Consider the following 23,663-nt stretch of genomic DNA (forward strand, 5'->3'; position numbering starts at 1 on the left):
TTATCAGCTCAAAGACGTCAGGTTAGATGTCTCCTCAGTTTTCTTCATCTTTCGTTCATGATCTTTAACATGGTAACTGCCTATCCTTTCTACTGTTCTGGTGATAATATAACCATTGACAGAATAGCACAATATGTAAGACAAAAAGGAACTGAGTTTGTTTTGATGTGCTTTCTATTTTCATTAGCTTCTGTGTTGCTCTGGGGCTTAACTAAATGACTCTGAGCTTGATTTAATTTTGTCACTTTGGGCTCATAAAAAGCAGTTACTCTGCTGCTTGTTATTAAGGGAAAATGTGAATCTTTTTTTTTTTTTTTTTTTTTTTGTGGTACGCGGGCCTCTCACTCCTGTGGCCTCTCCCTTTGCGGAGCACAGGCTCCACGGCCATAGCTTATGGGCCCAGCCGCTCCGCGGCATGTGGGATCTTCCTGCACCGGGGCACGAACCCATGTCCCCTGCATCGGCAGGTGGACTCTCAACCACTGTGCCACCAGGGAAACCCGTGAATCTTTTTTGATACTGTCATCTGAAGTTTGATTCATTTTGTTAAGTTGTGTCACCTTTTTTCTTTGAATTTTGTGACCTATGTTGTTTTCAACAATCTTCATTTTTTTCACTGATAATACTCAGCTTTATCATTTACAAGCCTTTAAATGATATAAACATTCCCAGAAAAAGTAGGCATTTCATTATGACTAATGATATATCCATTAGTTTTATAGAAATTAGGGAAGTAATATACAAAATTAAGTTCACTGAAATTTAGAGAGGTGAATATTAAAAATTAAAGGAATAGTCTGGCTGCTCAGCCAGGACCCACAGGTTTGAATTAGATATAGATCTGAGCCACAGTTTTATAGGTGTAGAAAATAGACTTCCTTCTTTCTTTCTTTTTTTTTTTTAATTTAATTTATTTTATTTTTGGCTGCGTTGGGTCTTCCTTGCTGCACGCAGGGGCTAATCTTTGTTGCGGTGCAGTGGCTTCTCTTGTGGAGCACTGCTCTAGGTGCATGGGCTTCAGTAGTTGTGGCACACGGGCTCAGTAGTTGTGGCTCACAGGCTGTAGAGCGCAGGCTCAATAGTTGTGGCGCATGGGCTTAGTTGCTCCACGGCATGTGGGATCTTCCCAGAACAGGGCTCAAACCCATGTCCCCTGCATTGGCAGGTGGATTCTTAACCACTGTGCCACCAGGGAAGCTCATAGACTTTATTATTTCTTAATGTAACTAGAGGTAGACCATGTTCAAGGGTTCTGGCTCATGCTAACCAGATGAGAGATTGATTAGTTCACTTGTTCATTCAGTAAATATTTAGTGAGGCCTCCTGTTGCAAGGCCTTGTTCTAGGGGATGGGGATTATGTGTATTGGGATAAAGATTTAACTATGTGTGAGAGAGACCAGGAATAAAACAAACATTAACTTAAACAAGATAGAAGTCCATGCTGTTAGGATGGTTCTGCTCTATGAAGTTATTAGGAATGCAGTTTTTTCTGTCCTATTCTGCAAGGTCTTGCTTGCCCTTGTCTACATGATTCAAGGTGGCTTACTACCGTGTTTGCTTTTCAGTTAGCATGAAGGAAGGGAGTGACTGAGAAGGGTACACCTTTTCCCTTTAAAGGCACAACCTAGAGGTAATACACATCACTTCTCACATTCCATTGACCAGAATTGTAACAGGGAAGAGCCAAATCTGACTACATATTGAATCTGTTGCTTTTACTTTAACCGTTGCTTTCTGCTGCTTTTGCTCACTAAAAGGATACTGTCTATATATAATGGCCTGCCTCAGGGAACCCTGCCCCTCTGTCTGAAAGCTAAACCAAAGTGCCTTTGTTCAGGGAAGCATCCTAACCCTGTCCACCTGTGGATGGCTGCAAGAAAGAAGAAATTAACACATCCCCTCCCCAAGGCTGGCCATTCCAGGGGATATTTGCAAACATTAACGGCCTTTTTACTTTACTTCCTCATCTCCTCCCCCTTTCTGTTCTATAAAAGAAACTGGCATCCAAACCACGATAAGGTGGTTCTTTTGAGACACTAGTCTGCCATCCTCATGGTCCACCGGCTTTCTGAATAAAGTCCCTTGCCTCAACACCTCATCTCTGGGTTTATTGGCCTGTCGTGCGGCGAGCAGAGCGAGCTTGGACTTGGTAACAGAACTTAGCAGTGTGGCCACACCTACTTGCAAAGGACACTAGGAAATCAAGATGCTTAGCTGAAAATTGGAGATTATATGTATATATTTTTTTGCGGTACACGGGCCTCTCACTGCTGTGGCCTCTCCCGTTGCGGAGCAGAGGCTCTGGACCCGCAGGCTCAGCAGCCATGGCTCACAGGCCCAGCCACTCCGCGGCATGTGGGATCCTCCTGGACCGGGGCATGAACCCGTGTCCCTTGCATCGGCAGGCGGACTCTCAGCCACTGCACCACCAGGAAATCCCTCTATTTTTTTTTTAATTTTAAAATTTTATTTATTTTTTTATACAGCAGGTTCTTACTACTCATCAGTTTTATACACATCAGTGTATACATGTCAATCCCAATCACCCAATTCATCACACAACCACCAACACCCCCACACCGCTTTCCCTGCTTTGTGTCCATACGTTTGTTCTCTACATCTGTGTCTCATTTTCTGCCCTGAAAACTGGTTCATCTGTACCATTTTTCTAGGTTCCACATATATGCGTTAATATACGATATTTGTTTTTCTCTTTCTGACTTACTTCACTCTGTATGACAGTCTCTAGATCCATCCACGTCTCAACAGATGACCCAGTTTTGTTCCTTTTTATGGCTGAGTAGTATTACATTGTATATATGTACCACATCTTCTTTATCCATTCGTCTGTCAATGGGCATTTAGGTTGCTTCCATGACCTGGCTATTGTAAATAGTGCTGCAATGAACATTGGGGTGCATGTGTCTTTTTGAATTGTGGTTTTCTGTGGGTATATGCCCAGTAGTGGGATTGCTGGATCATATGGTAATTCTGTTTTTAGTTTTTTAAGGAACCTCCATACTGTTCTCTATAGTGGCTGTATCACTTTACATTCCCACCAACAGTGCAAGAGGGGTTCCCTTTTCTCCACACCTTCTCCAGCATTTGTTTTTTGAAGATTTTCCAATGATGCCCATTCTAACTGGTGTGAGGTGATACCTCATTGTAATTTTGATTTGCATTTCTCTGAATTTGCATTTCTCAACAATTAGTGATGTTGAGCAGCTTTTCATGTGCTTCTTGGCCGTCTGTCTGTCTTCTTTGGAGAAATGTGTATTTAGATCTTCTGCCCATTTTTGGATTGGCTTGTTTTTTTAATATTGAGCTGCATGAGCTGTTTATATATTTTGGAGATTAATCCTTTGTCCGTTGATTTGTTTGCAAATATTTTCTCCCATTCTGAGGGTTGTCTTTTCGGCTTGCTTACAGTTTCCTTTGCTGTGCAAAAGCTTTCACGTTTCATTAGGTCCCATTTGTTTATTTTTGCTTTTATTTCCATTACTCTAGGAGGTGGATGAAAAAAGATCTTGCTGTGATTTATGTCAAAGAGTGTTCTTCCTATGTTTTCCTCTAAGAGTTTTATAGTGTCCAGTCTTACATTTATGTCTCTAATCCATTTTGAGTTTATTTTTGTGTATGGTGTTAGGGAGTGTTCTAATTTCATTCTTTTACATGTAGCTGTCCAGTTCTCCTGGCACCGCTTATTGAAGAGACTCTTTTCTCCATTGTATATCCTTGCCTCCTTTGTCATAGATTAGCTGACCATAGGTGCGTGGGTTTATCTCTGGGCTTTCATTTTGTTCCATTGATCTGTGTTTCTGTTTTTGTGCCGTACCATATTGTCTTGATTACTGTAGCTTTATAGTATAGTCTGAAGTCACAGAGTCTGATTCCTCCAGCTCCGTTTTTTTCCCTCAAGACTGCTTTGGTTATTTGGGTTCTTTTCTGTCTCCATACAAATTTTAAGAGTTTTTGTTCTAGTTCTGTAAAAAATGCCATTGGTAATTTGATAGGGATTGCATTGAATCTGTAGATTGCTTTGGGTAGTATAGTCATTTTCACAATATTGATTCTTTCAATCCAAGAACATGGTATATCTCTCCATCTGTTGGTATCATGTTTAATTTCTTTCATCAGTGTCTGATAGTTTTCTGCATACAGTTCTTTTGTCTCCCTAGGTAGATTTATTCCTAGGTATTCTTTTTGTTGCAATGGTAAATGGGAGTGTTTCCTTAATTTCTCTTTCAGATTTTTCATCGTTACTGTGTAGGAATGCAAGAGATTTTTGTGCATTAATTTTGTATCCTGCAATTTTACCAAATTCATTGATTAGCTCTAGTACTTTTCTGGTGGCATCTTTAGGATTCTCTACGTATAGTATCATGTCATCTGCAAACAGTGACAGTTTTACTTCTTCTTTTCCAATTTGTATTCCTTTTATTTCTTTTTCTTTGGAGATTCTATTAAGGAGTAGGGAAAAATAGATATTTGTTACCTATAAGCAGTTTCTGCCACAGGGAGGTTGTGGTAAACAAATTATACAAAGTCCTTTGCCATCAAAAAATTTATAATCTAGAGGGAGAAACAGACTACCAGCAAATAAAAAACAATACCTATATAACATATTTAGTGTATATATATGTATATATTTTTGTATGTATGTGTTTGACACAGAGAAATTTCAGGTTACAGTAGTTGCTGGGAGAAAGAATAAAATAGAATAAGGGAAGGACAAAGAGAGGACTATTCTGTTTGGGGACATTAAGGTGCATGTGCTCTTATAGGCAAATGAAAAGCAAGGTTGATTTCATAGGTTTCACACACTTTTATAATTGTGATGAGAGAGGACTGATTCAGATAGGAAGATGAGGATATATTTCTGAAAGAATGAGATTTGAGTAGAAACCTGAAAGAAGTGAGGGAATGTAAATCATAGAAGCGTATCAGGGAAGAGCAGAAAAACAGTTAAGTGTATAGGCACTGGTGTTGGAAAGAGCGTGGGCAAATTTCTGGTACAGCCAAAGAAACCAGTGTAGCTGGAGCTGAGTGAGCATGAGACTTAGGATGAATAATCTGATCCGGGCAAGGGAACATTTCTTAGGTTTTCTTCTTTCCCATTAGCATGTAAGTTCCATGAACACAGGAATTTTGTTTTATTTATTGTATATTCACAGTGCATAGAGGGGTGTCTGGCACACAGTTGCCCAAAATCTTTGTTAAATGATTGAGTGGTATAATCTAGAGTATATTGTACAGAAAGAATCAGAACAATTTCCATAATATTCCTTATTTTCATAAGAAATACATGTTTATTTGTTAAAATTGCCATTCAGGGCTTCCCTGGTGGTGCAGTGGTTAAGAATCCGCCTGCCAGTGCAGGGGATGCAGGTTCAAGCCCTGGTCCAGGAAGATCCCACATGCTGCGGTACAGCTAAGCCCATGCTCCACAACTACTGAGCCGGCACTCTAGAGCCTGCAAGCCACAACTACTGAAGCCTGTGTGCCTAGAGCTTGTGCTCCGCAACAAGAGAAGTCACCTTAATGAGAAGACTGCGCACCACAACGAAGAGTAGCCCCCACTTGCCGCAACTAGAGAAAGCCCGCATGCAGCAACAAAGAGGAAATGCAGCCAAAAATAAAATAAGTTTATAAAATATAAAAAAAATATAAAAATTGCCATTCAATTGCACATGCACTTAGTCCTACTAAGAGTACTTTGTTAACTTCAAAAGTACTTGCTATAAATGCAAGTAAAAACATTTTAGTTAAAATATAAAGAACTGATTCAGAAACAAAATACATAAGATTAAGTTTTTCTAAATAAACTTTATACATAGCTTATATTTTTATTCAAATTAGGCAAAAATTATAGAAAAAACAGCAAGGAAAAATAATAGTAGTTTCCATTTACATAAGAAAGTATTGTGCGTATTTTAATATATTTCCTTTTTGACTTTATGCATATATATTTATTCAAGCAAATTATCTTTTCCTCTGTATCCTCTTTTCATACTTTTCTGATCTGTTTGGGACTGGGAGAGATGTTACTCTCTCACTGTTCTCCCATTATCACAGATAGACCCTGTCACATACCTCTCTATTTGGTATAGCCACACTTGCTCTTGGGTTTCTCTATAATGGCTTTTGAATATTGATTCAGAACAACCTAATGAATTCCAAGAGGAAAGGTTCATCATTTGTCCCATGGCCCACTCTCACCTCTTCGTCCTTGACTCATATAACTAGTATACTTAGTGAGATTATATAAGATTCTCTTATGTTCCCTCCAGACATTGCTGCTTTACATGAAATTTGTGTTTTTTTGGGGCCCTTCTTTCTAGAAGTAATTTCTTTTTTTTTTTAATTTAATTGAAGAATAGTTGATTTATAATGTGTTAATTTCTGCTGCACAGCAAAGTGATTCAGTTACACATATTTATACATTCTTTTTCATATTCTTTTCTATTATGGTTTATCACAGGATATTAAATATAGTTCCCTGTGCTATACAGTAGGACCTTATTGTTTATCCATTCTATATATAATAGTTTGCATCTGTTAATCCCAAACTCCCAGTCCATCCCTCCCTCACCCGCTCTCCCCCTTGGCAACCACAAGTCTGTTCTCTATGTCTGTGAGCCTGTTCCTGTTTCCTAAATTAGGTTATTTGTGTCATATTTTAGATTCCACATATCAGTAGTATCATACGGTATTTGTCTTTCTCTATTGGACTTACTTCACTTAGTATGATAATCTCTAGTTGCATCCATGTTGCTGTAAATGGCATTATTTTGTTCTTTTTTATGGCTGAGTAGTATTCCATTGTATATATGTACCACATCTTCTTTATCCATTCACCTGTTGATGGACATTTAGCTTGTTTCCATGTCTTGGCTATTGTGAATAGTGCTGCTATGAACATACGAGTTCATATATCTTTTCGAATTATAGTTTTATTGGGATATATGCCCAGGAGTGGGATTGCTGGATCATATAGTAGCTCTATTTTTAGTTTTTTTTTTTTTTTTGCGGTACTTGGGCCTCTCACCATTGTGGCCTCTTCCGTTGTGGAGCACAGGCTCCGGACCGGGGCACGAACCCACGTCCCCTGCATCAGCAGGTGGACTCTCAACCACTGCGCCACCAGGGAAGCCCTATTTTTAGTGTTTTAAGGAACCTACATACTGTCTTCCATAGTGGCTGCACCAGTTTACCTTCCTACCAACAGTGTAGGAGGGTTCCCTTTTCTCCACACCCTCTCCAGATTTGTAGATTTTTTAATGTGGCCATTTTGACTGGTGTGAGGTGGTACCTCATTGTAGTTTTGATTTATATTAGAAGTACTTTCTTAACAACATCTTCCAGTTTCTTTTGCTTGTATAAGTTTTCTCCCAATGTAAACTTCATGAAGTCAGGGGTTTTTTGTTTTGGTAACTGCTATAAATCCAGCATCTATAACTGTACCTGAAACATGATAGATCCTCAAATATTTGTCAAATGAATGAATCTGAATGAATGAAAGTGTGAATGTGAATAAATGAATTTTTAAAAACAATAGCAAATGACTCTCCATTGTTTTTGAATTCTGGACTTTTATTATTTTTCAGTGTTATACTTTAAAAAAAAAAAATTATTTATTTGGCTGCACCGGGTCTTAGTTGCGGCATGTGGGATCATTGTGGCGGCATGCGGGATCTTTAGTTGCGGCTTGCAGCATCTTTAGTTGCGACATGTGGGATCTAGTTCCCTGACCAGGGATCGAACCTGGGCCCCCTGCATTGAGAGTGTGGAGTCTTAGCCATGGGACCACCAGGGAAGTTCGTTATACTTTTTTTTGGTCAGTGTTGTAGTTGAGGCAGACTTAATAAATTTACTTTATTATAGGGATTATGTACTCTTCAATCTGTCTCTCTAGAGTGTGTTTTTTTCTTCATTCTCAAATACTTTTTCTTCAGTTAAAGCAATATAATTACTCATTTATCTCCCATTTATCGAATCTATGTGCTTACTATAGGCAAGGAATTAACTGGAATACTATTACTTTCTAGAAGCAGAGAGTTATTTTATTAAATTTGTATACTTAAAAATAAGCTTTTGACCAGTTAATTGTAGCTTTCTGGCTCAATATAGGACTATTTCCTTTTAGAACTTGGGTTTTCACCTGTGGAATCAGTAATGAATATTATAAAATTATTTTCTCTGGCGGATTTGTACAGAAAAATAGGATAACAATTTTTGTAAGACTGTGTAAACTTTGTTATAAAACAAAAGATATTCTTAGTCTTATATTCTCCAGTACCTCGAAAATGATGTATGTTCTTCAATTGTTGTTAACCTGAGTTAATTGATTCTTAAGATTTTCCCATGTCAAACTGATTTGGAAAAAAATATTGTTCCAGGAAAAAATTATTCAAAACTATAGCTTTCATTTCATTGTTTCTGTGCAAAGGTTTGAGGTAGCATTTGTTCATTTGCTTTTCTGCCATTCTTTTCCAGTTCAGCAATATTTCTTAGGTCATTATGGTGATGAGGAAATGTGAGGCAAAAAAGAAAGTGCACACTCACGCACTCGTGATTGATAATTGTGCTATAAATTGGGGAGTCTTTTGGAGATTATTCTGAAACATTCTTTGATCTGTAATCTCAATTTTGAAATACACTCCTAAGAAAACAACCCTGAGAGAAAAAATCCTCAGCAGCTTTTACTGAAAGATTTAGAGTGATTCTATGAAATACCACATGCCTAATAATCGAGATGAATATATTTGGAAATGTTTATAGAAAATGATGTTGAAGAAAATAAAACAACATAAACTAATATGCACATACTAGTTACAACTATTAAAAAGGAGAGATATATTTGTGGATAGGGGTTGACAGCACAATAGAATTATGTGACTTGTTGCCCTTGTTTGTGGAATCTTTTTCAGGTAAAGATGTTTACATGTACAATAAAAATCCAGCTACTATAACAAATAACAGTGAATAAAAGGAAAACAGTTCATTTAAATTTGAGAAATGCTTGCAAATGGACAGTATAACTATATACATATAAGCAAAATAATGTAATTATTTTTTTTTTAATTTTAAATTTTATTTATTTTATTTTTGGCCGCTTTGGGTCTTCGTTGCTGCGCGCGGGCTTTCTCTAGTTGCAGCGAGCGGGGGCTACTCGTTGGTGCAGTGTGTGGGCTTCTCATTGCAGTGGCTTCTCTTGCTGTGGAGCACGGGCTCTAGGTGTGCAGGCTTCAGTAGTTTTGGCACATGGGCTCAGTAGTTATGGCTCGCGGGCTTAGTTGCTTCGCGGCACATGGGATCTTCCCGGACCAGGGCATGAATCCGTGTCCCCTGTGTTGGCAGGTGGATTCTTAACCACTGAACCACCAGGGAAGCCTGTAATTAATGTTTACACACTGAAAGCTATAGATGCCATACTTGGGGGAAAAAACTTAGTATTTATATGGAAAAAGGACAGCTTTTGAATTCTGAAACATACCAGTTACCAAGTAGAAAATCTTTCTAACAATTGTTATGTAACTTTACTCTTACAGGCCAAAGAGTGTGGCCAGATGCAGAATAAGTGGCTGATGATAAACATTCAGAATGTACAAGACTTTGCATGCCAGTGCCTCAACCGTGACGTATGGAGCAATGAAGCTGTGAAGAATATTATCCGAGAACATTTCATTTTCTGGCAGGTGGGGAGAGTTCATTAAAAATTTTGTAGTGTTTTACTTTGGTATGTGGGATGTCGGGGAAGAGGAATTGGGTTATAAACTGGAAAAAATTCATAACTGAGTTAAATTTTGACATATGAAGAAGTAAAACCACCCATAATGGCTGAAATAGTAAGGATAAGTGAAAGGGCAGCAATGAAGGGAAGGAGGAAAAAAGGAACCAAGCCGTGTAAACCGTATAGTATTCATATCTCAGAAGAGTTTGAACGTCTTGATAGAGTGTGCAGCTGTACTGTTCAATAGAAATGTAATGTGATTCAAAATTTTCTAGTAGCCACATTTAAAAGGGTCAAAAGAAACAGGCAATTGATTTTAATATATTTTAAAAATCAGTATCTCTAATATAAAACTAATATTAAAATATTGATGAGGTGTTTTGATTTTTTTTTTTTTGGTGTTAAGCCTTCAGGATCTGGTATGTATTTTACACTTACAGTACAGCTGTTAGGACTAGTCACATTTCAAATGCTTTAGTAGCACATGTTCTAATGGCTACTATAATTGATAGTGGGAACTGTAGAAGATCTTGAAGTAATCAAAAAACATTTGACTAAGACGTGGATTTTAGCTTGAGTTTGATAGTCTTTAATTGTTTGTCCTTAAACTTGTCACTTAGTCTTACTGGCTCTGGTTTCTTTTTATATAAATTACCAAGCTAAGGGTAGATGATTGTGCTCCAATTGTTTATATTATGAAAAATTATAGGGAATTCCCTGGCGGTCCAGTGGTTAGGACTCTGCTTCCACAGGGGGCATGGGTTTGATCCCTGGTCAGGGAACTAAGATTCTGTATGCTGTGTGACACAGCCAAAAACATTTTTTTTATAAAATCAATACTTCTGAATGAACTTAATCTTTTCCCCACTGTAAGACATGCTATTAATGTTAGTAATTTGCCTGTTCATGTTTTATAGGCCCCTAAATTCAGTAAATTCTTTTCTGAATGGTAACCTTTTATTCAGCGACTGTTGATTGAGCGTCTCTTTGCCTAGCAGTATGCTATGCACTTGAACTTATAATCTTAATATATTGTGATTTATTAGGATATATGTGGTTGAGAGTCAGGAATGAAATAGGTAGACAGATAACTTGAAAAGGAAGAGCAATACCTCTTTGAACTGGGAAATGAGGAAGAATGGATTGCTGTATTTATGTAAGTTTCACAAGTGACTGAGGGCAGGAAGTGGAGGGAGTTCACACTTGGTGACCTTCATTTTCTCTTTAATTGCTGTTGGTATATAACAAGGATATAGCTAGTACTTTTCTAAGAGGCTGATTTTTTTTTTTTAATATCAATGATTTAACAGGTTTATCATGACAGTGAGGAAGGTCAGAGATACATACAGTTTTATAAGCTAGGGGATTTCCCCTATGTTTCCATCTTGGATCCACGGACAGGTAAGGGTTATTTCAGCTTATGGTCTTTAACCTATTATTTAACTTTCAGTTACCTAAATAATCTTTAGTATTTGACTGGGCCCAGTTTCAAAATTGTTTGTAGTAATTTAGTTGAAGGGTTCTTGTTCATGCCCTTTAGAATTATTTAAACACCTATTGATGTGTGTATTTAGGGAATATGTTTCCAACAACTTTGGGAGATGGTAGTATTTTATATTTGTGCAGTTCTCTTCTTTCAAAGAATAACTGTTTATCTTCCTTATGATTTGTAAGGAATCCCCTTAGGTCACTAAAATGTTAAGATTGTTCAGGTACTGGTTGTAATCCCACCAAAGAAGCAGAGGGTAGAGCTGGGTTTATTATTAATTGATTGAGTTTTATATAAGTATTGCTTTCTCTGAATCTCTTCTTCCTAAATGGCAATAAATGATATCAGTAGATAAAGTAGTTCCTCCATCATGATGGCTGGGAATCTCTTAGGTTGGTTATAATTAATGTATCCCCTAGGTTATGAAGACACTATGTAACTTAAGCTGGTGTTGGGTGGGGATATGTTCCCAGTAAATTTTAATTATGTATATGCTGAAAGAAATACTTAGTGAGAATTCAGAAAGAGTGTTGATTTTATTTCTATATCCTGGTTTTTAATCTTTAGGTCAGAAGCTAGTAGAGTGGCACCAGTTAGACGTATCTTCTTTCTTGGATCAAGTAACAGGATTTCTGGGTGAACACGGGCAACTGGATGGACTTTCTAGCAGTCCCCCCAAAAAATGTGCCCGTTCAGTAAGTATGACTAAAAAGTGGTGATGGGCAGTTAACTGTCACTGTGTAGAAGTGTCTTGTGTGAAATGTTTCAGGTAAAGATGGTAAAGATAATAATGTAAGTGGTGGACAGTTACAATTTGTGGCTGCACAACATCTTACATTTTGATAGTTTCCTACGTAAGGGTTCTCTCTTCTCAATGAAATTACAGGATTCATACTTCCCATCTCCTAGGATCAGGCATGTGACCTAAGACCTGGATTTAGAAGTAAACAATATGAATATGTAGCAGTGAGCAGGAAGACTGACCAGCAAGCCTGGTAACAGAAAAACCCACTTCTTCAGGGGCAGCACTGCTTGGACTTTTGGAATCCAGGTCTGAGCAGCAGCGGAAATGGTATTTTTGCTAGAACAACTCTCATGGTGTAATTGGGCATTATTGCTGGTTACATACCTTTAGGACCTGGGTCTCAGGCCCACCCAAAGATGATTTCTATATTTGATTTCTATAATATGCTATTACTAGGCAGACCTATTTGATAATTGATAGTAAGATTAGTTGCAAGTAGGAGACCTTCAAAGATGTGGGAATCTCACACTGGTTGTAGCAACTGTTTGGGTTTGATGGCTGTGAGATTAAAATTAGTTACAGAGGATATGACTTTAGCAGTCCAATATCATGCAGTAATGAAACAGTTCCTTAAGTTATTACCTAGAATAAAGTGCCCACTTAAGGAGAGGCTATGGGTGCTTGCCAAGGATTTGTATAGAATTCTTTTTTCTCCCCTCCATTACTCAGAAATTTTACTTAAGTAGAATTCTTTCTTAAGGTATTAAAAAACCCAGGAAGTTTCTGTGATTTCCCTAAGAGAGTTTTCTCATCTTTTACAGTCATAGGCTGATACTGTCAAAACACAGAGCCTGAGCTTGTGAGTTGATGAATTACAATATAAATTGAGTTTAAAATCTCACTAGATCTCTTATAAAAGTTAAGGGACTTAGTAGGGAAAAGAGTAGGACCATAAAATTGAATAGTGACATAGGGCTGATTTGGGTGACTAGTACCTCAGACCCCACTTCTGAACTAAATTCTCTCACTGTTACAAATTTTGATCAACTATGTGCAAGAGGCACAGCAACAAATAATGGCTTAAACAAGGAAGACATCTTTTCTCAACAAGAAGTTCAGAGGCAAGCAGTCTAAGACTTGACTCATGTGGATGTCATCAAGGAACCAGGTTCCTCCCCGTTTTTGTCCCCCTCCATCCTTAGTATTGGCTTGTGTCCTCGTGGTCACAGTACAGATGCTGCGCTCCCGTATTCCAGCATGGACAAGGAGGGAAGGGGGTGGCGTCTCTATTACAAAGGTAAAACAGCCACAGATAAAGAGTTCTGCTTGTTTTAGCTGGACACATTTTCTTGTACACAGTTGAGGTTCTTTTAATAAGGAAGCAAAGAAGACTGGGTGTAAAATAGGAAACTAACAGAGTCCATCATAATGTCATTCTTTAAAATCAGCCTTCATGATACACAGTGTTATTATCTGTAGTCAGTCCAAGCCATTGTATGTCACGTGAGCACATCTGTTTGCTTTCTTGTGAGTGCTATTTAAGTTTATTTTGAAAAATTTCATAGCTTTGTTGAAGTATAATTAATGTCTAGTAACTGAGTATATTTAAAATTTGCAGTTTGACAAGTTTAGATATGAGCATCTTTTCATGTGCTTTTTTACCTTCTGTCTCTTTTGGTAAAGAGCCTATTCAGATCTCAGGCTCATTTTTCTCTTACTGGGTTGTATATCTCTTTGTGGGGGGGTGGGGCCCGTGCTGTGCAGCATGTGGAATCTTAGTTCCCTGACCAGGAATGAAACCCGTGACCTTTGCAGTGGAAGTGTGGAGTCTTAACCACTGGACCGCCAGGGAAGGCCCCTGGGTTGTATATCTTTTAACTGAGTTGTAAGGACTTAAGATATAAGTCCTTTGTTGGATATATGGTTTGCAGATATTTTTTTTTCAGTTTGTTGCTTGCTTATTCATTTCACGATGGTGTTTTTGAAGAGCAAATTTTAAAATGTTGATTAAATCCAATTTATCAACTTTCTTTTTTATTTTAACGTTTTTATTGGAGTATAATTGCTTTACAATGGTGTGTTAGTTTCTGCTTTATAACAAACTGAATCAGTTATACATATATCCCCATATCTCTTCCCTCTTGCGTCTCCCTCCCACCCTCCTTATCCCACCCTTCTATCTGGTCACAAAGCAACGAGCTGATCTCCCTGTGCTATGCGACTGCTTCCCATTAGCTATCTGTTTTACATTTGGTAGTGTTTATATGTCCATATATAACCTACCACTCTCTCACTTTGTCCCAGCTTACCCTTCCCCTACCCTGTGTCCTCAAGTCCATTCTCTAGTAGGTCTGCGTCTTTATTCCCATCTTTCCCTGGGTTCTTCATGACCAGTTTTTTTTTTTTTTTTTTTTAGATTCCATATATACGTGTTAGCATACGGTATTTGTTTTTCTCTTTCTGAATTACTTCACTCTGTATGACAGACTCTAGGTCCATCCACCTCACTACAAATAATTTTGTTTCTTTTTATGGCTGAGTAATATTCCATTTTATATATGTGCCACATCTTCTTTATCCATTCATCTGTCAGTGGACACTTAGGTTGCTTCAATGTCCTGGCTATTGTAAATAGAGCTGCAGTGAACATTGTGGAACATGACTCTTTTTGAATTATGGTTTTCTCAGGGTAAATGCGCAGTAGTGCAATTGCTGGGTCATGTGGTAGTTCTATTTTTAGTTTTTTAAGGAACCTCCATACTGTTCTCCATAGTGGCTGTATCAGTTTACATTCCCACCAACAGTGTATGAGAGTCCCCTTTTCTCCACACCCTCTCCAGCATTTATTGTTTGTAGATTTTTTGATGATGGCCATTCTGACTGGTGTGAGATGATATTGCATTGTAGTTTTGATTTGCATTTCTCTAATGATTAATGATGTTGAGCATTCTTTCATGTGTTTGTTGGCAATCTGTGTATCTTCTTTGGAGAAATGTCTGTTTAGGTCTTCTGCCCATTTTTGGATTGGGTTGGTTGTTTTTTTGATATTGAGCTGCTTGTAAAGTTTGGAATTTAATCCTTTGTCAGTTGCTTCATTTGCAAATATTTTCTCCCATTCTGAGGGTTGTCATTTCATCTTGTTTATGGTTTCCTTTGCTGTGCAAAAGCTTTCAAGTTTCATTAGGTCCCATTTGTTTGTTTTTGTTTTTATTTCCATTTCTCTAGGATGTGGGTCAAAAAGGATCTTGCTGTGATTTATGTCATAGAGTGTTCTGCCTGTGTTTTCCTCTAAGAGTTTGATAGTGTCTGGCCTTACATTTAAGTCTTTAATCCATTTTGAGTTTATTTTTGTGTATGGTGTTAGGAAGCGTTCTAATTTCATTCTTTTGCATGTAGCTGTCCAGTTTTCCCAGCACCACTTATTGAAGAGGCTGTCTTTTCTCCATTGTATATTCTTGCCTCCTTTATCAAAGATAGGGTGAACATATATGCATGGGTTTATCTCTGGGCTTTCTACCCTGTTCCATTGATCTGTATTTCTGTTTTTGTCCCACTACCATACTGTCTTGATTACTGTAGCTTTGTAGTATAGTCTGAAGTCAGGGAGCCTGATTCCTCCAGCTCCGTTTTTCTTTCTCAAGATTGCTTTGGCTATTCCGGGTCATTTGTGTTTCCATACAAATTGTGAAATATTTTGTACTAGTTCTGTGAACAATGCCAGTGGTAGTGTGATAGGGATTGCATTGAATCTGTAGATTGCTTTGGGTAGTATAGTCATTTTCTTTTTTTTAACGTGGTACAAACGTTTTTTTTAATTTAAGTTATTTTTTTATACGGCAGGTCCTTATTAGTCATCAGTTTTATACACATCAGTGTATACATGTCAATCCCAATCGCCAAATCCATCACACGACCACCCCCGCCGCTTTCCACCCTTGGTGTCCATACGTTTGTTCTCTACATCTGTGTCTCAATTTATGCCCTGCAAACAGGTTCATCTGTACCATTTTTCTAGGTTCCACATATATGTGTTAATATACGATATTTGTTTTTCTCTTTCTGACTTACTTCACTCTGTATGACAGTCTCTAGATCCATCCACGTCTCTACAGGTGACTCAATTTCGTTCCTTTTTATGGCTGAGTAATGTTATGTTGTATATGTGTACCACATTTTCTTTATCCATTCGTCTGTCAGTGGGCATTTAGGTTGCTTCCATTACCTGCCTATTGTAAATGGTGCTGCAATGAACATTGAGATGCATGTGTCTTTTTGAATTACGGTTTTCTCTGGGTATATGTCCAGTAGTGGGATTGCTGGATCATATGGTAGTTCTATTTTTAGTTTAAGGAGCCTCCATACTGTTCTCCATAGTGGCTGTATCAATTTACATTCCCACCAACAGTGCAAGAGGGTTCCCTTTTCTCCACACCCTCTCCAGCATTTGTTGTTTGTAGATTTTCCCATGATGCCCGTTCTAACTGGTATGAGATGATACCTCATTGTAGTTTTGATTTGCATTTCTGTAATAATTAGTGATGTTGAGCAGCTTTTCGTTTGCTTCTTGGCCATCTGTATGTCTTCTTTGGAGAAATGTGTATTTAGGTCTTCTGCCCATTTTTGGATTGGCTTGTTTGTTTTTTTAATATTGAGCTGCATGAGCTGTTTATATATGTTGGAGATTAATCCTTTGTCCGTTGATTTGTTTGCAAATATTTTCTCCCATTCTGAGGGTTGTCTTTTCGGCTTGCTTACAGTTTCCTTTGCTGTGCAAAAGCTTTCACGTTTCATTAGGTCCCATTTGTTTATTTTTGCTTTTATTTCCATTATTCTAGGAGGTGGATGAAAAAAGATCTTGCTGTGATTAATGTCAAAGAGTGTTCTTCCTATGTTTTCCTCTAAGAGTTTTATAGTGTCCGGTCTTACATTTATGTCTCTAATCCATTTTGAGTTTATTTTTGTGTATGGTGTTAGGGAGTGTTCTAATTTCATTCTTTTACATGTAGCTGTCCAGTTCTCCTAGCACCACTTATTGAAGAGACTGTCTTTTCTCCATTGTATATCCTTGCCTCCTTTGTCATAGATTAGTTGACCATAGGTGCTTGGGTTTATCTCTGGGCTTTCTATTTTGTTTCATTGATCTATGTTTCTGTTTTTGTGCCAGTGCCAGTGTCTTGATTACTGTAGCTTTGTAGTATAGTCTGAAGTCAGGAAGTCTGATTCCTCCAGCTCCGTTTTTTTCCCTCAAGACTGCTTTGGCTCCTCAGGGTCTTTTGTGTCTTCATACACATTTTAAGAGTTTTTGTTCCAGTTCCGTAAAAAATGCCATTGGTAATTTGATAGGGATTGCATTGAATCTGTAGATTGCTTTGGGTAGTATAGTCATTTTCACATGATTGATTCTTCCAATCCAAGAACATGTTATATCTCTCCATCTGTTGGTATCATGTTTAATTTCTTTCATCAGTGTCTTATAGTTTTCTGCCTACAGGTCTTTTGTCTCCTTAGGTAGGTTTATTCCTAGGTCTTTGATTGTTTTTGTTGCAATGGTAAATGGGAGTGTTTCCTTATTTTCTCTTTCAGATATTTCATCATTAGTATATAGGAATGCAAGAGAGTTCTGTACATTAATTTTGTATCCTGCAGCTTTACCAAATTCATTGTTTAGCTGTAGTAGTTTTCTGGTGGCATCTTTAAGATTCTATAAGTATAGTATCATGTCATCTGCAAACAGTGACAGCTTTACTTCTTCTTTTCTGATTTGGATTCCTTTTATTTCTTTTTCTTCTCTGATTGCCGTGGCTAGAACTTCCAAAACTATGTTGAATAACAGTGGTGAGAGTGGACATCCTTGTCTTGTTCCTGATCTTAGAGGAAATGCTTTCAGTTTTTCACCATTGAGAATGATGTTTGCCTGGGTTTGTCATATATTGCCTTTATTATGTTGAGGTAGGTTCCCTCTATGCCCACTTTCTTGAGAGTTTTTATCATAAATGGGTGTTGAATTGTGTCAAAAGCTTTTTCTGCATCTATTGAGATGATCATATGGTTTTTATTCTTCAGTTTGTTAATAGGGTGTATCACATTGATTGATTTACGTATATTGAAGAAACCTTGCATCCCTGGGATAAATCCCACTTGATCATGGTGTATGATCCTTGTAATGTGTTGTTGGATTCTGTTTGCTAGTATTTTGTTGAGGATTTTTGCATCTATATTCATGAGTGATATTGGTCTGTAATTTTCTTTTTTTGTAGTATGTTTGTCTGGTTTTGATATCAGGGTGATGGTCACCTCGTAGAATGAGTTTGGGAGTGTTCCTGCCTCCACAGTTTTTTGTAAGAGTTTGAGGAGGATGGGTGTTAGCTCTTCTCTAAATGTTTGATAGAATTCACCTGTGAAGCCATCTGGTCCTGGACTTTTGTTTGTTGGAAGATTTTTAATCACAGTTTCAATTTCATTACTTGTGATTGGTCTGTTCATATTTTCTGTTTCTTCCTGGTTCAGTCTTGGAAGGTTATACCTTTCTAACAATTTGTCCATTTCTTCCAGGTTGCCCATTTTATTGGCATAGAGTTGCTTGTAGTAGTCTCTTAGGGTGCTGTGTATTTCTGCAGTGTCTGTTGTAACTTCTCGTTTTTAATTTCTAATTTTATTGATTTGAGTCTTCTCTTGCTTTCTCTTGATGAGTCTGGGTAATGGTTTATCAATTTTGTTTATCTTCTCAAAGAACCAGCTTTTAGTTTTATTGATGTTTGCTATTGTTTTCTATTTCATTTATTTCTGCTGTGATCTTCATGATTTCTTTCCTTCCACTAACGTGGGTTTTGTTTGTTCTTCTTTCTCTAGTTCTTTTAGGTGTAAGGTTAGATTTTTTATTTGAGATTTTTCTTGTTTCTTGAAGTAGGCTTATATAGCTATAAACTTCCCTCTTAGAACTGCTTTTGCTGCATCCCATAGGTTTTGGATTGTCGTGTTTTCATTGTCAGTTGTCTCTAGGTATTTTTTGATTTCCTCTTTGATTTCTTCAGTGATCTCTTTGTTATTTAGTACCGTATTGTTTAGCCTCCATGTGTTTCTGTTTTTTACGTTTTTTTCCCTGTAATTGATTTCTAATCTCATAGCATCGTGGTCACAAAAGATGCTTGATATGATTTCAATTATCTTAAATTTACTGTGGCTTGGTTTGTGACCCAAGATGTGATCTATCCTGGAGAATGTTCCGTGCGCACTTGAGAAGAAAGTATAATCTGCTGGTTTTGGATGGAATGTCCTATAAATATCAATTAAGTCCATCTTGTTTAATGTATCATTTAAAGCTTGTGTTTCCTTATTTATTTTCATTTGGGATGATCTGTCCACTGGTGAAAGTGGGGTTTTGAGGTACCCTGCTGTGATTGTGTTACTGTCGATTTCCCCTTTTATGGCTGTTAGTATTTGCCTTATGTATTGAGGTGCTCCTATGTTGGGTGCATAAATGTTTACAATTGTTATATCTTCTTCTTGGATTGATCCCTTGATCATTGTGTAGTATCCTTCTTTGTCTCTTGGAATAGTCTTTGATTTAAAGTCTATTTTGTCTGATATGAGAATTACTACTCCAACTTCCTTTTTTTTTTTTTTTTTTTTTCCCAACTTCCTTTTGATTTCCATTTGCATGGAATATCTTTTTCCATCCCCTCACTTTCAGTCTGTATGTGTCCCTAGGTCTGAAGTGGGTCTTTTGTAGACAGCATATATACGGGTCTTGTTTTTGTATCCATTCAGCCAGTCTGTGTCTTTTGGTTGGAGCATTTAATCCATTACATTTAAGGTAATTATCGATATGTATATTCCTATTACCATTTTTCTATTTGTTTGTGTTTGTTATTGTAGGTCTTTTCCTTCTCTTGTGTTTCCTGCCTAGAGAAGTTCCTTTAGCATTTGTTGTAGCGCTGAATTGTCTTAGGTTTTGCTTGTCTGTAAAGGTTTTAATTTCTCCTTCAAATCTGATTGAGATCCTTGCTGGATAGAGTAATCTTGGTTGTAGGTTTTTCCCTTTCATCACTTTAAATATGTCCTGCCACTCCCTTCTGGCTTGCAGAGGTTCTCCTGAAAGATCAGCTGTTAACCTTATGGGGATTCCCTTGTATGTTATTTGTTGTTTGTCCCTTGCTGCTTTTAATATTTTTTCTTTGTATTTAATTTTTGATAGTTTGGTTAATATGTGCCTTGGCGTGTTTCTCCTTGGATTTATCCTGTATGGGACTCTCTGTGCTTTTGGACTTGATTAACTATTTCCTTACCCATATTAGGGAAGTTTTCAACTATAATCTATTCAAATATTTTCTCAGTCCCTTTCGTTTTCTCTTCTTCTTCTGGGACCCCTATAATTCGAATGCTGGTGCATTTAATGTTGTCCCAGAGGCCTCTGAGACTGTCCTCAGTTCTTTTCATTCTTTTTTCTTTATTCTGGTCTGAAGTAGTTATTTCCACTATTTTATCTTCCAGGTCACTTATCCGTTCTTCTGCCTCAGTTATTCTGTTATTGTTCCCTTCTAGAGAATTTTTAATTTCATTTATTGTGTTGTTTATGATTGTTTGTTTGCTGTTTAGCTCTTCTAGGTCCTTGTTAAATGTTTCTTGTATTTTCTCCATTCTATTTCCAAGAGTTTGGATCATCTTTACTATCATTATTCTGAATTCTTTTTCAGGCAGACTGCCTATTTTCTCTTCATTTGTTAGGTCTGGTGGGTTTTTACCTTGCTCCTTCATCTGCTGTGTGTTTTTCTGTCTTCTCATTTTGCTTATCATACTGTGTTTGGGGTCTCCTTTTTTCAGGCTGCAGGTTCTTAGTTCCTATTGTTTTTGGTGTCTGTCCCCAGTGGCTAAGGTTGGTTCAGTGGGTTGTGTAGCCTTCCTGGTGGAGGCGACTAGTGCCTGTGTTCTGGTGGATGAGGCTGGATCTTATCTTTCTTGTGGGCAGGTCCACGTCTGCTGGTGTGTTTTGGGGTGTCTGTAACCTTGTTATGATTTTAGGCAGCCTCTCTGCTAATGGGTGGGGTTGTGTTCCTGTCTTGCTAGTTGTTTTGCATAGGGTGTCCATAACTGTAGCTTGCTGGTCGTTGAGTGGAGCTGGGTCTTGGCATTGAGATGGAGATCTCTGGGAGATTTTCGCCATTTGGTATTACGTGGGGCTGGGAGGTCTCTCGTGGACCAGTGTCCTGAATTTGGCTCTCCCACCTCAGAGGCACAGCCCTGATGCCTGGCTGGAGCACCAAGAGCCTGTCATCCCCATGGCTCAGAATAAAAGGGAGAAAGAAAGAAAGAAAGAGAGAGAGAGAGAGGGAGGGAGGAAGGAAGGAAGGAAAGAAAGAAAGAAAAGAGAAGGAAAGGAGGGAGGGAGGAAGGAAGAAACAAAAGAAAGAAAAAGAATTAAAAAGTTATTAAAATAAAATTATTATTAAAATTTTTTTAAGTAATTAAAAAAAGAAAGAATGAAGAGAACAACCAAACCAAAAAACAAATCCCCTAACGATAACAAGCACTGAAAACCATACTAAAAAAACAGACAGAACCCTTGGACAAGTGCTAAAAGCAAAGCTGTACAGACAAAACCACACACAGAAGCATACACCTACATACAGAAAGAGAAAAAGGGGAAAAATAGTATATATCATTGCCCCCAAAGTCCACCTCCTCAATTTGGAATGATTTGTTGTCTATTCAGATATTCCATAGATGCAGGGTACATTAAGTTGACTGTGGAGATTTAATCCGCTGCTCCTGAGGCTGCTGGGAGAGATTTCCTTTTCTCTTCTTTGTTCTCACAGCTCCCGGGGTTCAGCTTTAGATTTGGCCCCGCCTCTGCGTGTAGGTCGCCTGAGGACGTCTGTTCTTCACTCAGACAGGACGGGGTTAAAGGAGCAGCTGTTTCGGGGCCTCTGGCTCACTCAGGCCTGGGGGAGGAGTACGGAGTGCGGGGCGAGCCTGTGGCGGCAGAGGCCAGCATGACGTTGCAGCAGCCTGAGGCGCGCTGTGCGTTCTTCCGGGAGAGTTGTCCCTGGATCCCGGGACCCTGGCAGTGGTGGGCTGCACAGCCTCCCAGGAGGGGAGGTGTGGATAGTGACCTGTGCCTGCACACAGGCTTCTTGGTGGCTACAGCAGCAGCCTTAGTATCTCATGCCCGTCTCTGGGGTCCGCGCTGATAGCCACGGCTCGCACCCATCTCTGGAGTTCCTTTAAGCAGCGCTTTTAATCCCCACTCCTCACGCACCAGGAAACAGACGCAAGAAAAAATCTCTTGCCTCTTCTGCAGTTCCAGACCTTTTCCCACACTCCCTCCTGGCTAGCCGTGGCACACTAGCCCCCTTTGGGCTGTGTTCACATGGCGAACCCCAGTACTCTCCCTGGGATCCAACCGAAGCCGGAGCCTCAGCTCCCAGCCCCCGCCCACCCCGGTGGGTGAGCAGCCAAGCCTCTCGGGCTGGTGAGTGCTGACCGGCACCGATCCTCTGTGCAGGAATCTATCCGCTTTGCCTTCTGCACCCCTGTTGCTGCGCTCTCCTCCTTGGCTCCGAAGCTTCCCCCCTCCGCCACCCTCAGTCTTCGCCCATGAAGGGGCTTGTAAGCCTAGTGTGTGGAAACCTTTCCTCCTTCACAGCTCCCTCCCAGAGGTGCAGGTCGTGTCCCTATTCTTTTGTCTGTGTTTTTTCTTTTTTCTTTTGCCCTACCCAGGTACTTGGGGAGTTTCTTGCCTTTTGGGAGGTCTGAGGTCTTCTACCAGTGTTCAGTAGGTGTTTTGTAGGAGTTGTTCCACATGTAGATGTATTTCTGATGTATTTGTGGAGTGGAAGGTGATCTCCATGTCTTACTCTTCTGCCTTTTTGAAGCCTCTCTCAGCTTTCTTTTATACTTCATGCTTTTTGTGTCTTATTTGAGAAATCTTAGCCTAACCCAAGATTTTATCTCATATTTTTTATAGTTTTAGCTCTTCAGTCAGTGATCCACTTTGAATTAATTTTTGTATATGGTATTAGGGTGGGGTTGAGTTGGGGTTTTTTGTTTGTTTGCCTATGCCTGTATGCTTGTCCCAGCACTATTTGTTGAAAAGATTATCCTTTTCCCATTGAATTGCCTTTGTACCTTTGTCAGAAATTGATCATGGGTGTGTGGGTTTATGGCATCTATTCTTTCCAGTGATTGATTTGTCTACCTTTATGTTATTATTTTACTGTCTTAATGATTACTATAGCTTTGTAATAAGTCTTGAAATTGCATGGTGTAAGCCCTTCAACTTTGTTCTTTATAGTTGTTTTGGCTATTTCAGGTCCTTTACATTTCAGTATAAGTTTTAGAATCAGCTTGTCGCTTTCTTCGAGGAAAGCTGCTGGGACTTTGATTGGAATTACATTAGCTCTATGGATCATTTTGGAGAGAATTGACATCTTAGCAGCATTGAGTCTTCATATCTATGGACATGGCATATATCACTCTGTTTATTTAAGCCTTGAATTTCTCTCAGCAATGTTTTGTAGCTTTTGTGTATCGACCTTGTAGCCTGCAGCCTTGCTACACTCACTTATTAGGTCTAGTAACTTTTTTGTAGATTTCTTAGAATTTTCTATATACATGGTCATGTTATCAGCAAATAAAGACTGATGTACTTCTTCCTTTACAATCTCTATTCCTTTTATTTCTTTTTCTTTTTCTTTCC

General features: G+C 38.5%; 1 protein-coding gene across 1 annotated transcript in view; it reads left to right on the forward strand.

Annotated features, from left to right (window-relative positions):
• UBXN7 (UBX domain protein 7) overlaps positions 1–23,663 on the forward strand; it is a 61,874-nt gene that overhangs the window by 31,423 nt on the left and 6,788 nt on the right. Inside the window, exons 6-8 of the mRNA XM_065876521.1 lie at positions 9,553–9,699; positions 11,045–11,135; positions 11,791–11,918. Coding sequence (XP_065732593.1) covers positions 9,553–9,699; positions 11,045–11,135; positions 11,791–11,918 — 366 coding nt within the window. The remainder of the gene's footprint in view (positions 1–9,552; positions 9,700–11,044; positions 11,136–11,790; positions 11,919–23,663) is intronic.

The sequence above is a fragment of the Phocoena phocoena genome, chromosome 4 (genome assembly GCF_963924675.1).
Source record: "Phocoena phocoena chromosome 4, mPhoPho1.1, whole genome shotgun sequence".
NCBI classification, from domain to species: Eukaryota; Metazoa; Chordata; class Mammalia; order Artiodactyla; family Phocoenidae; genus Phocoena; species Phocoena phocoena.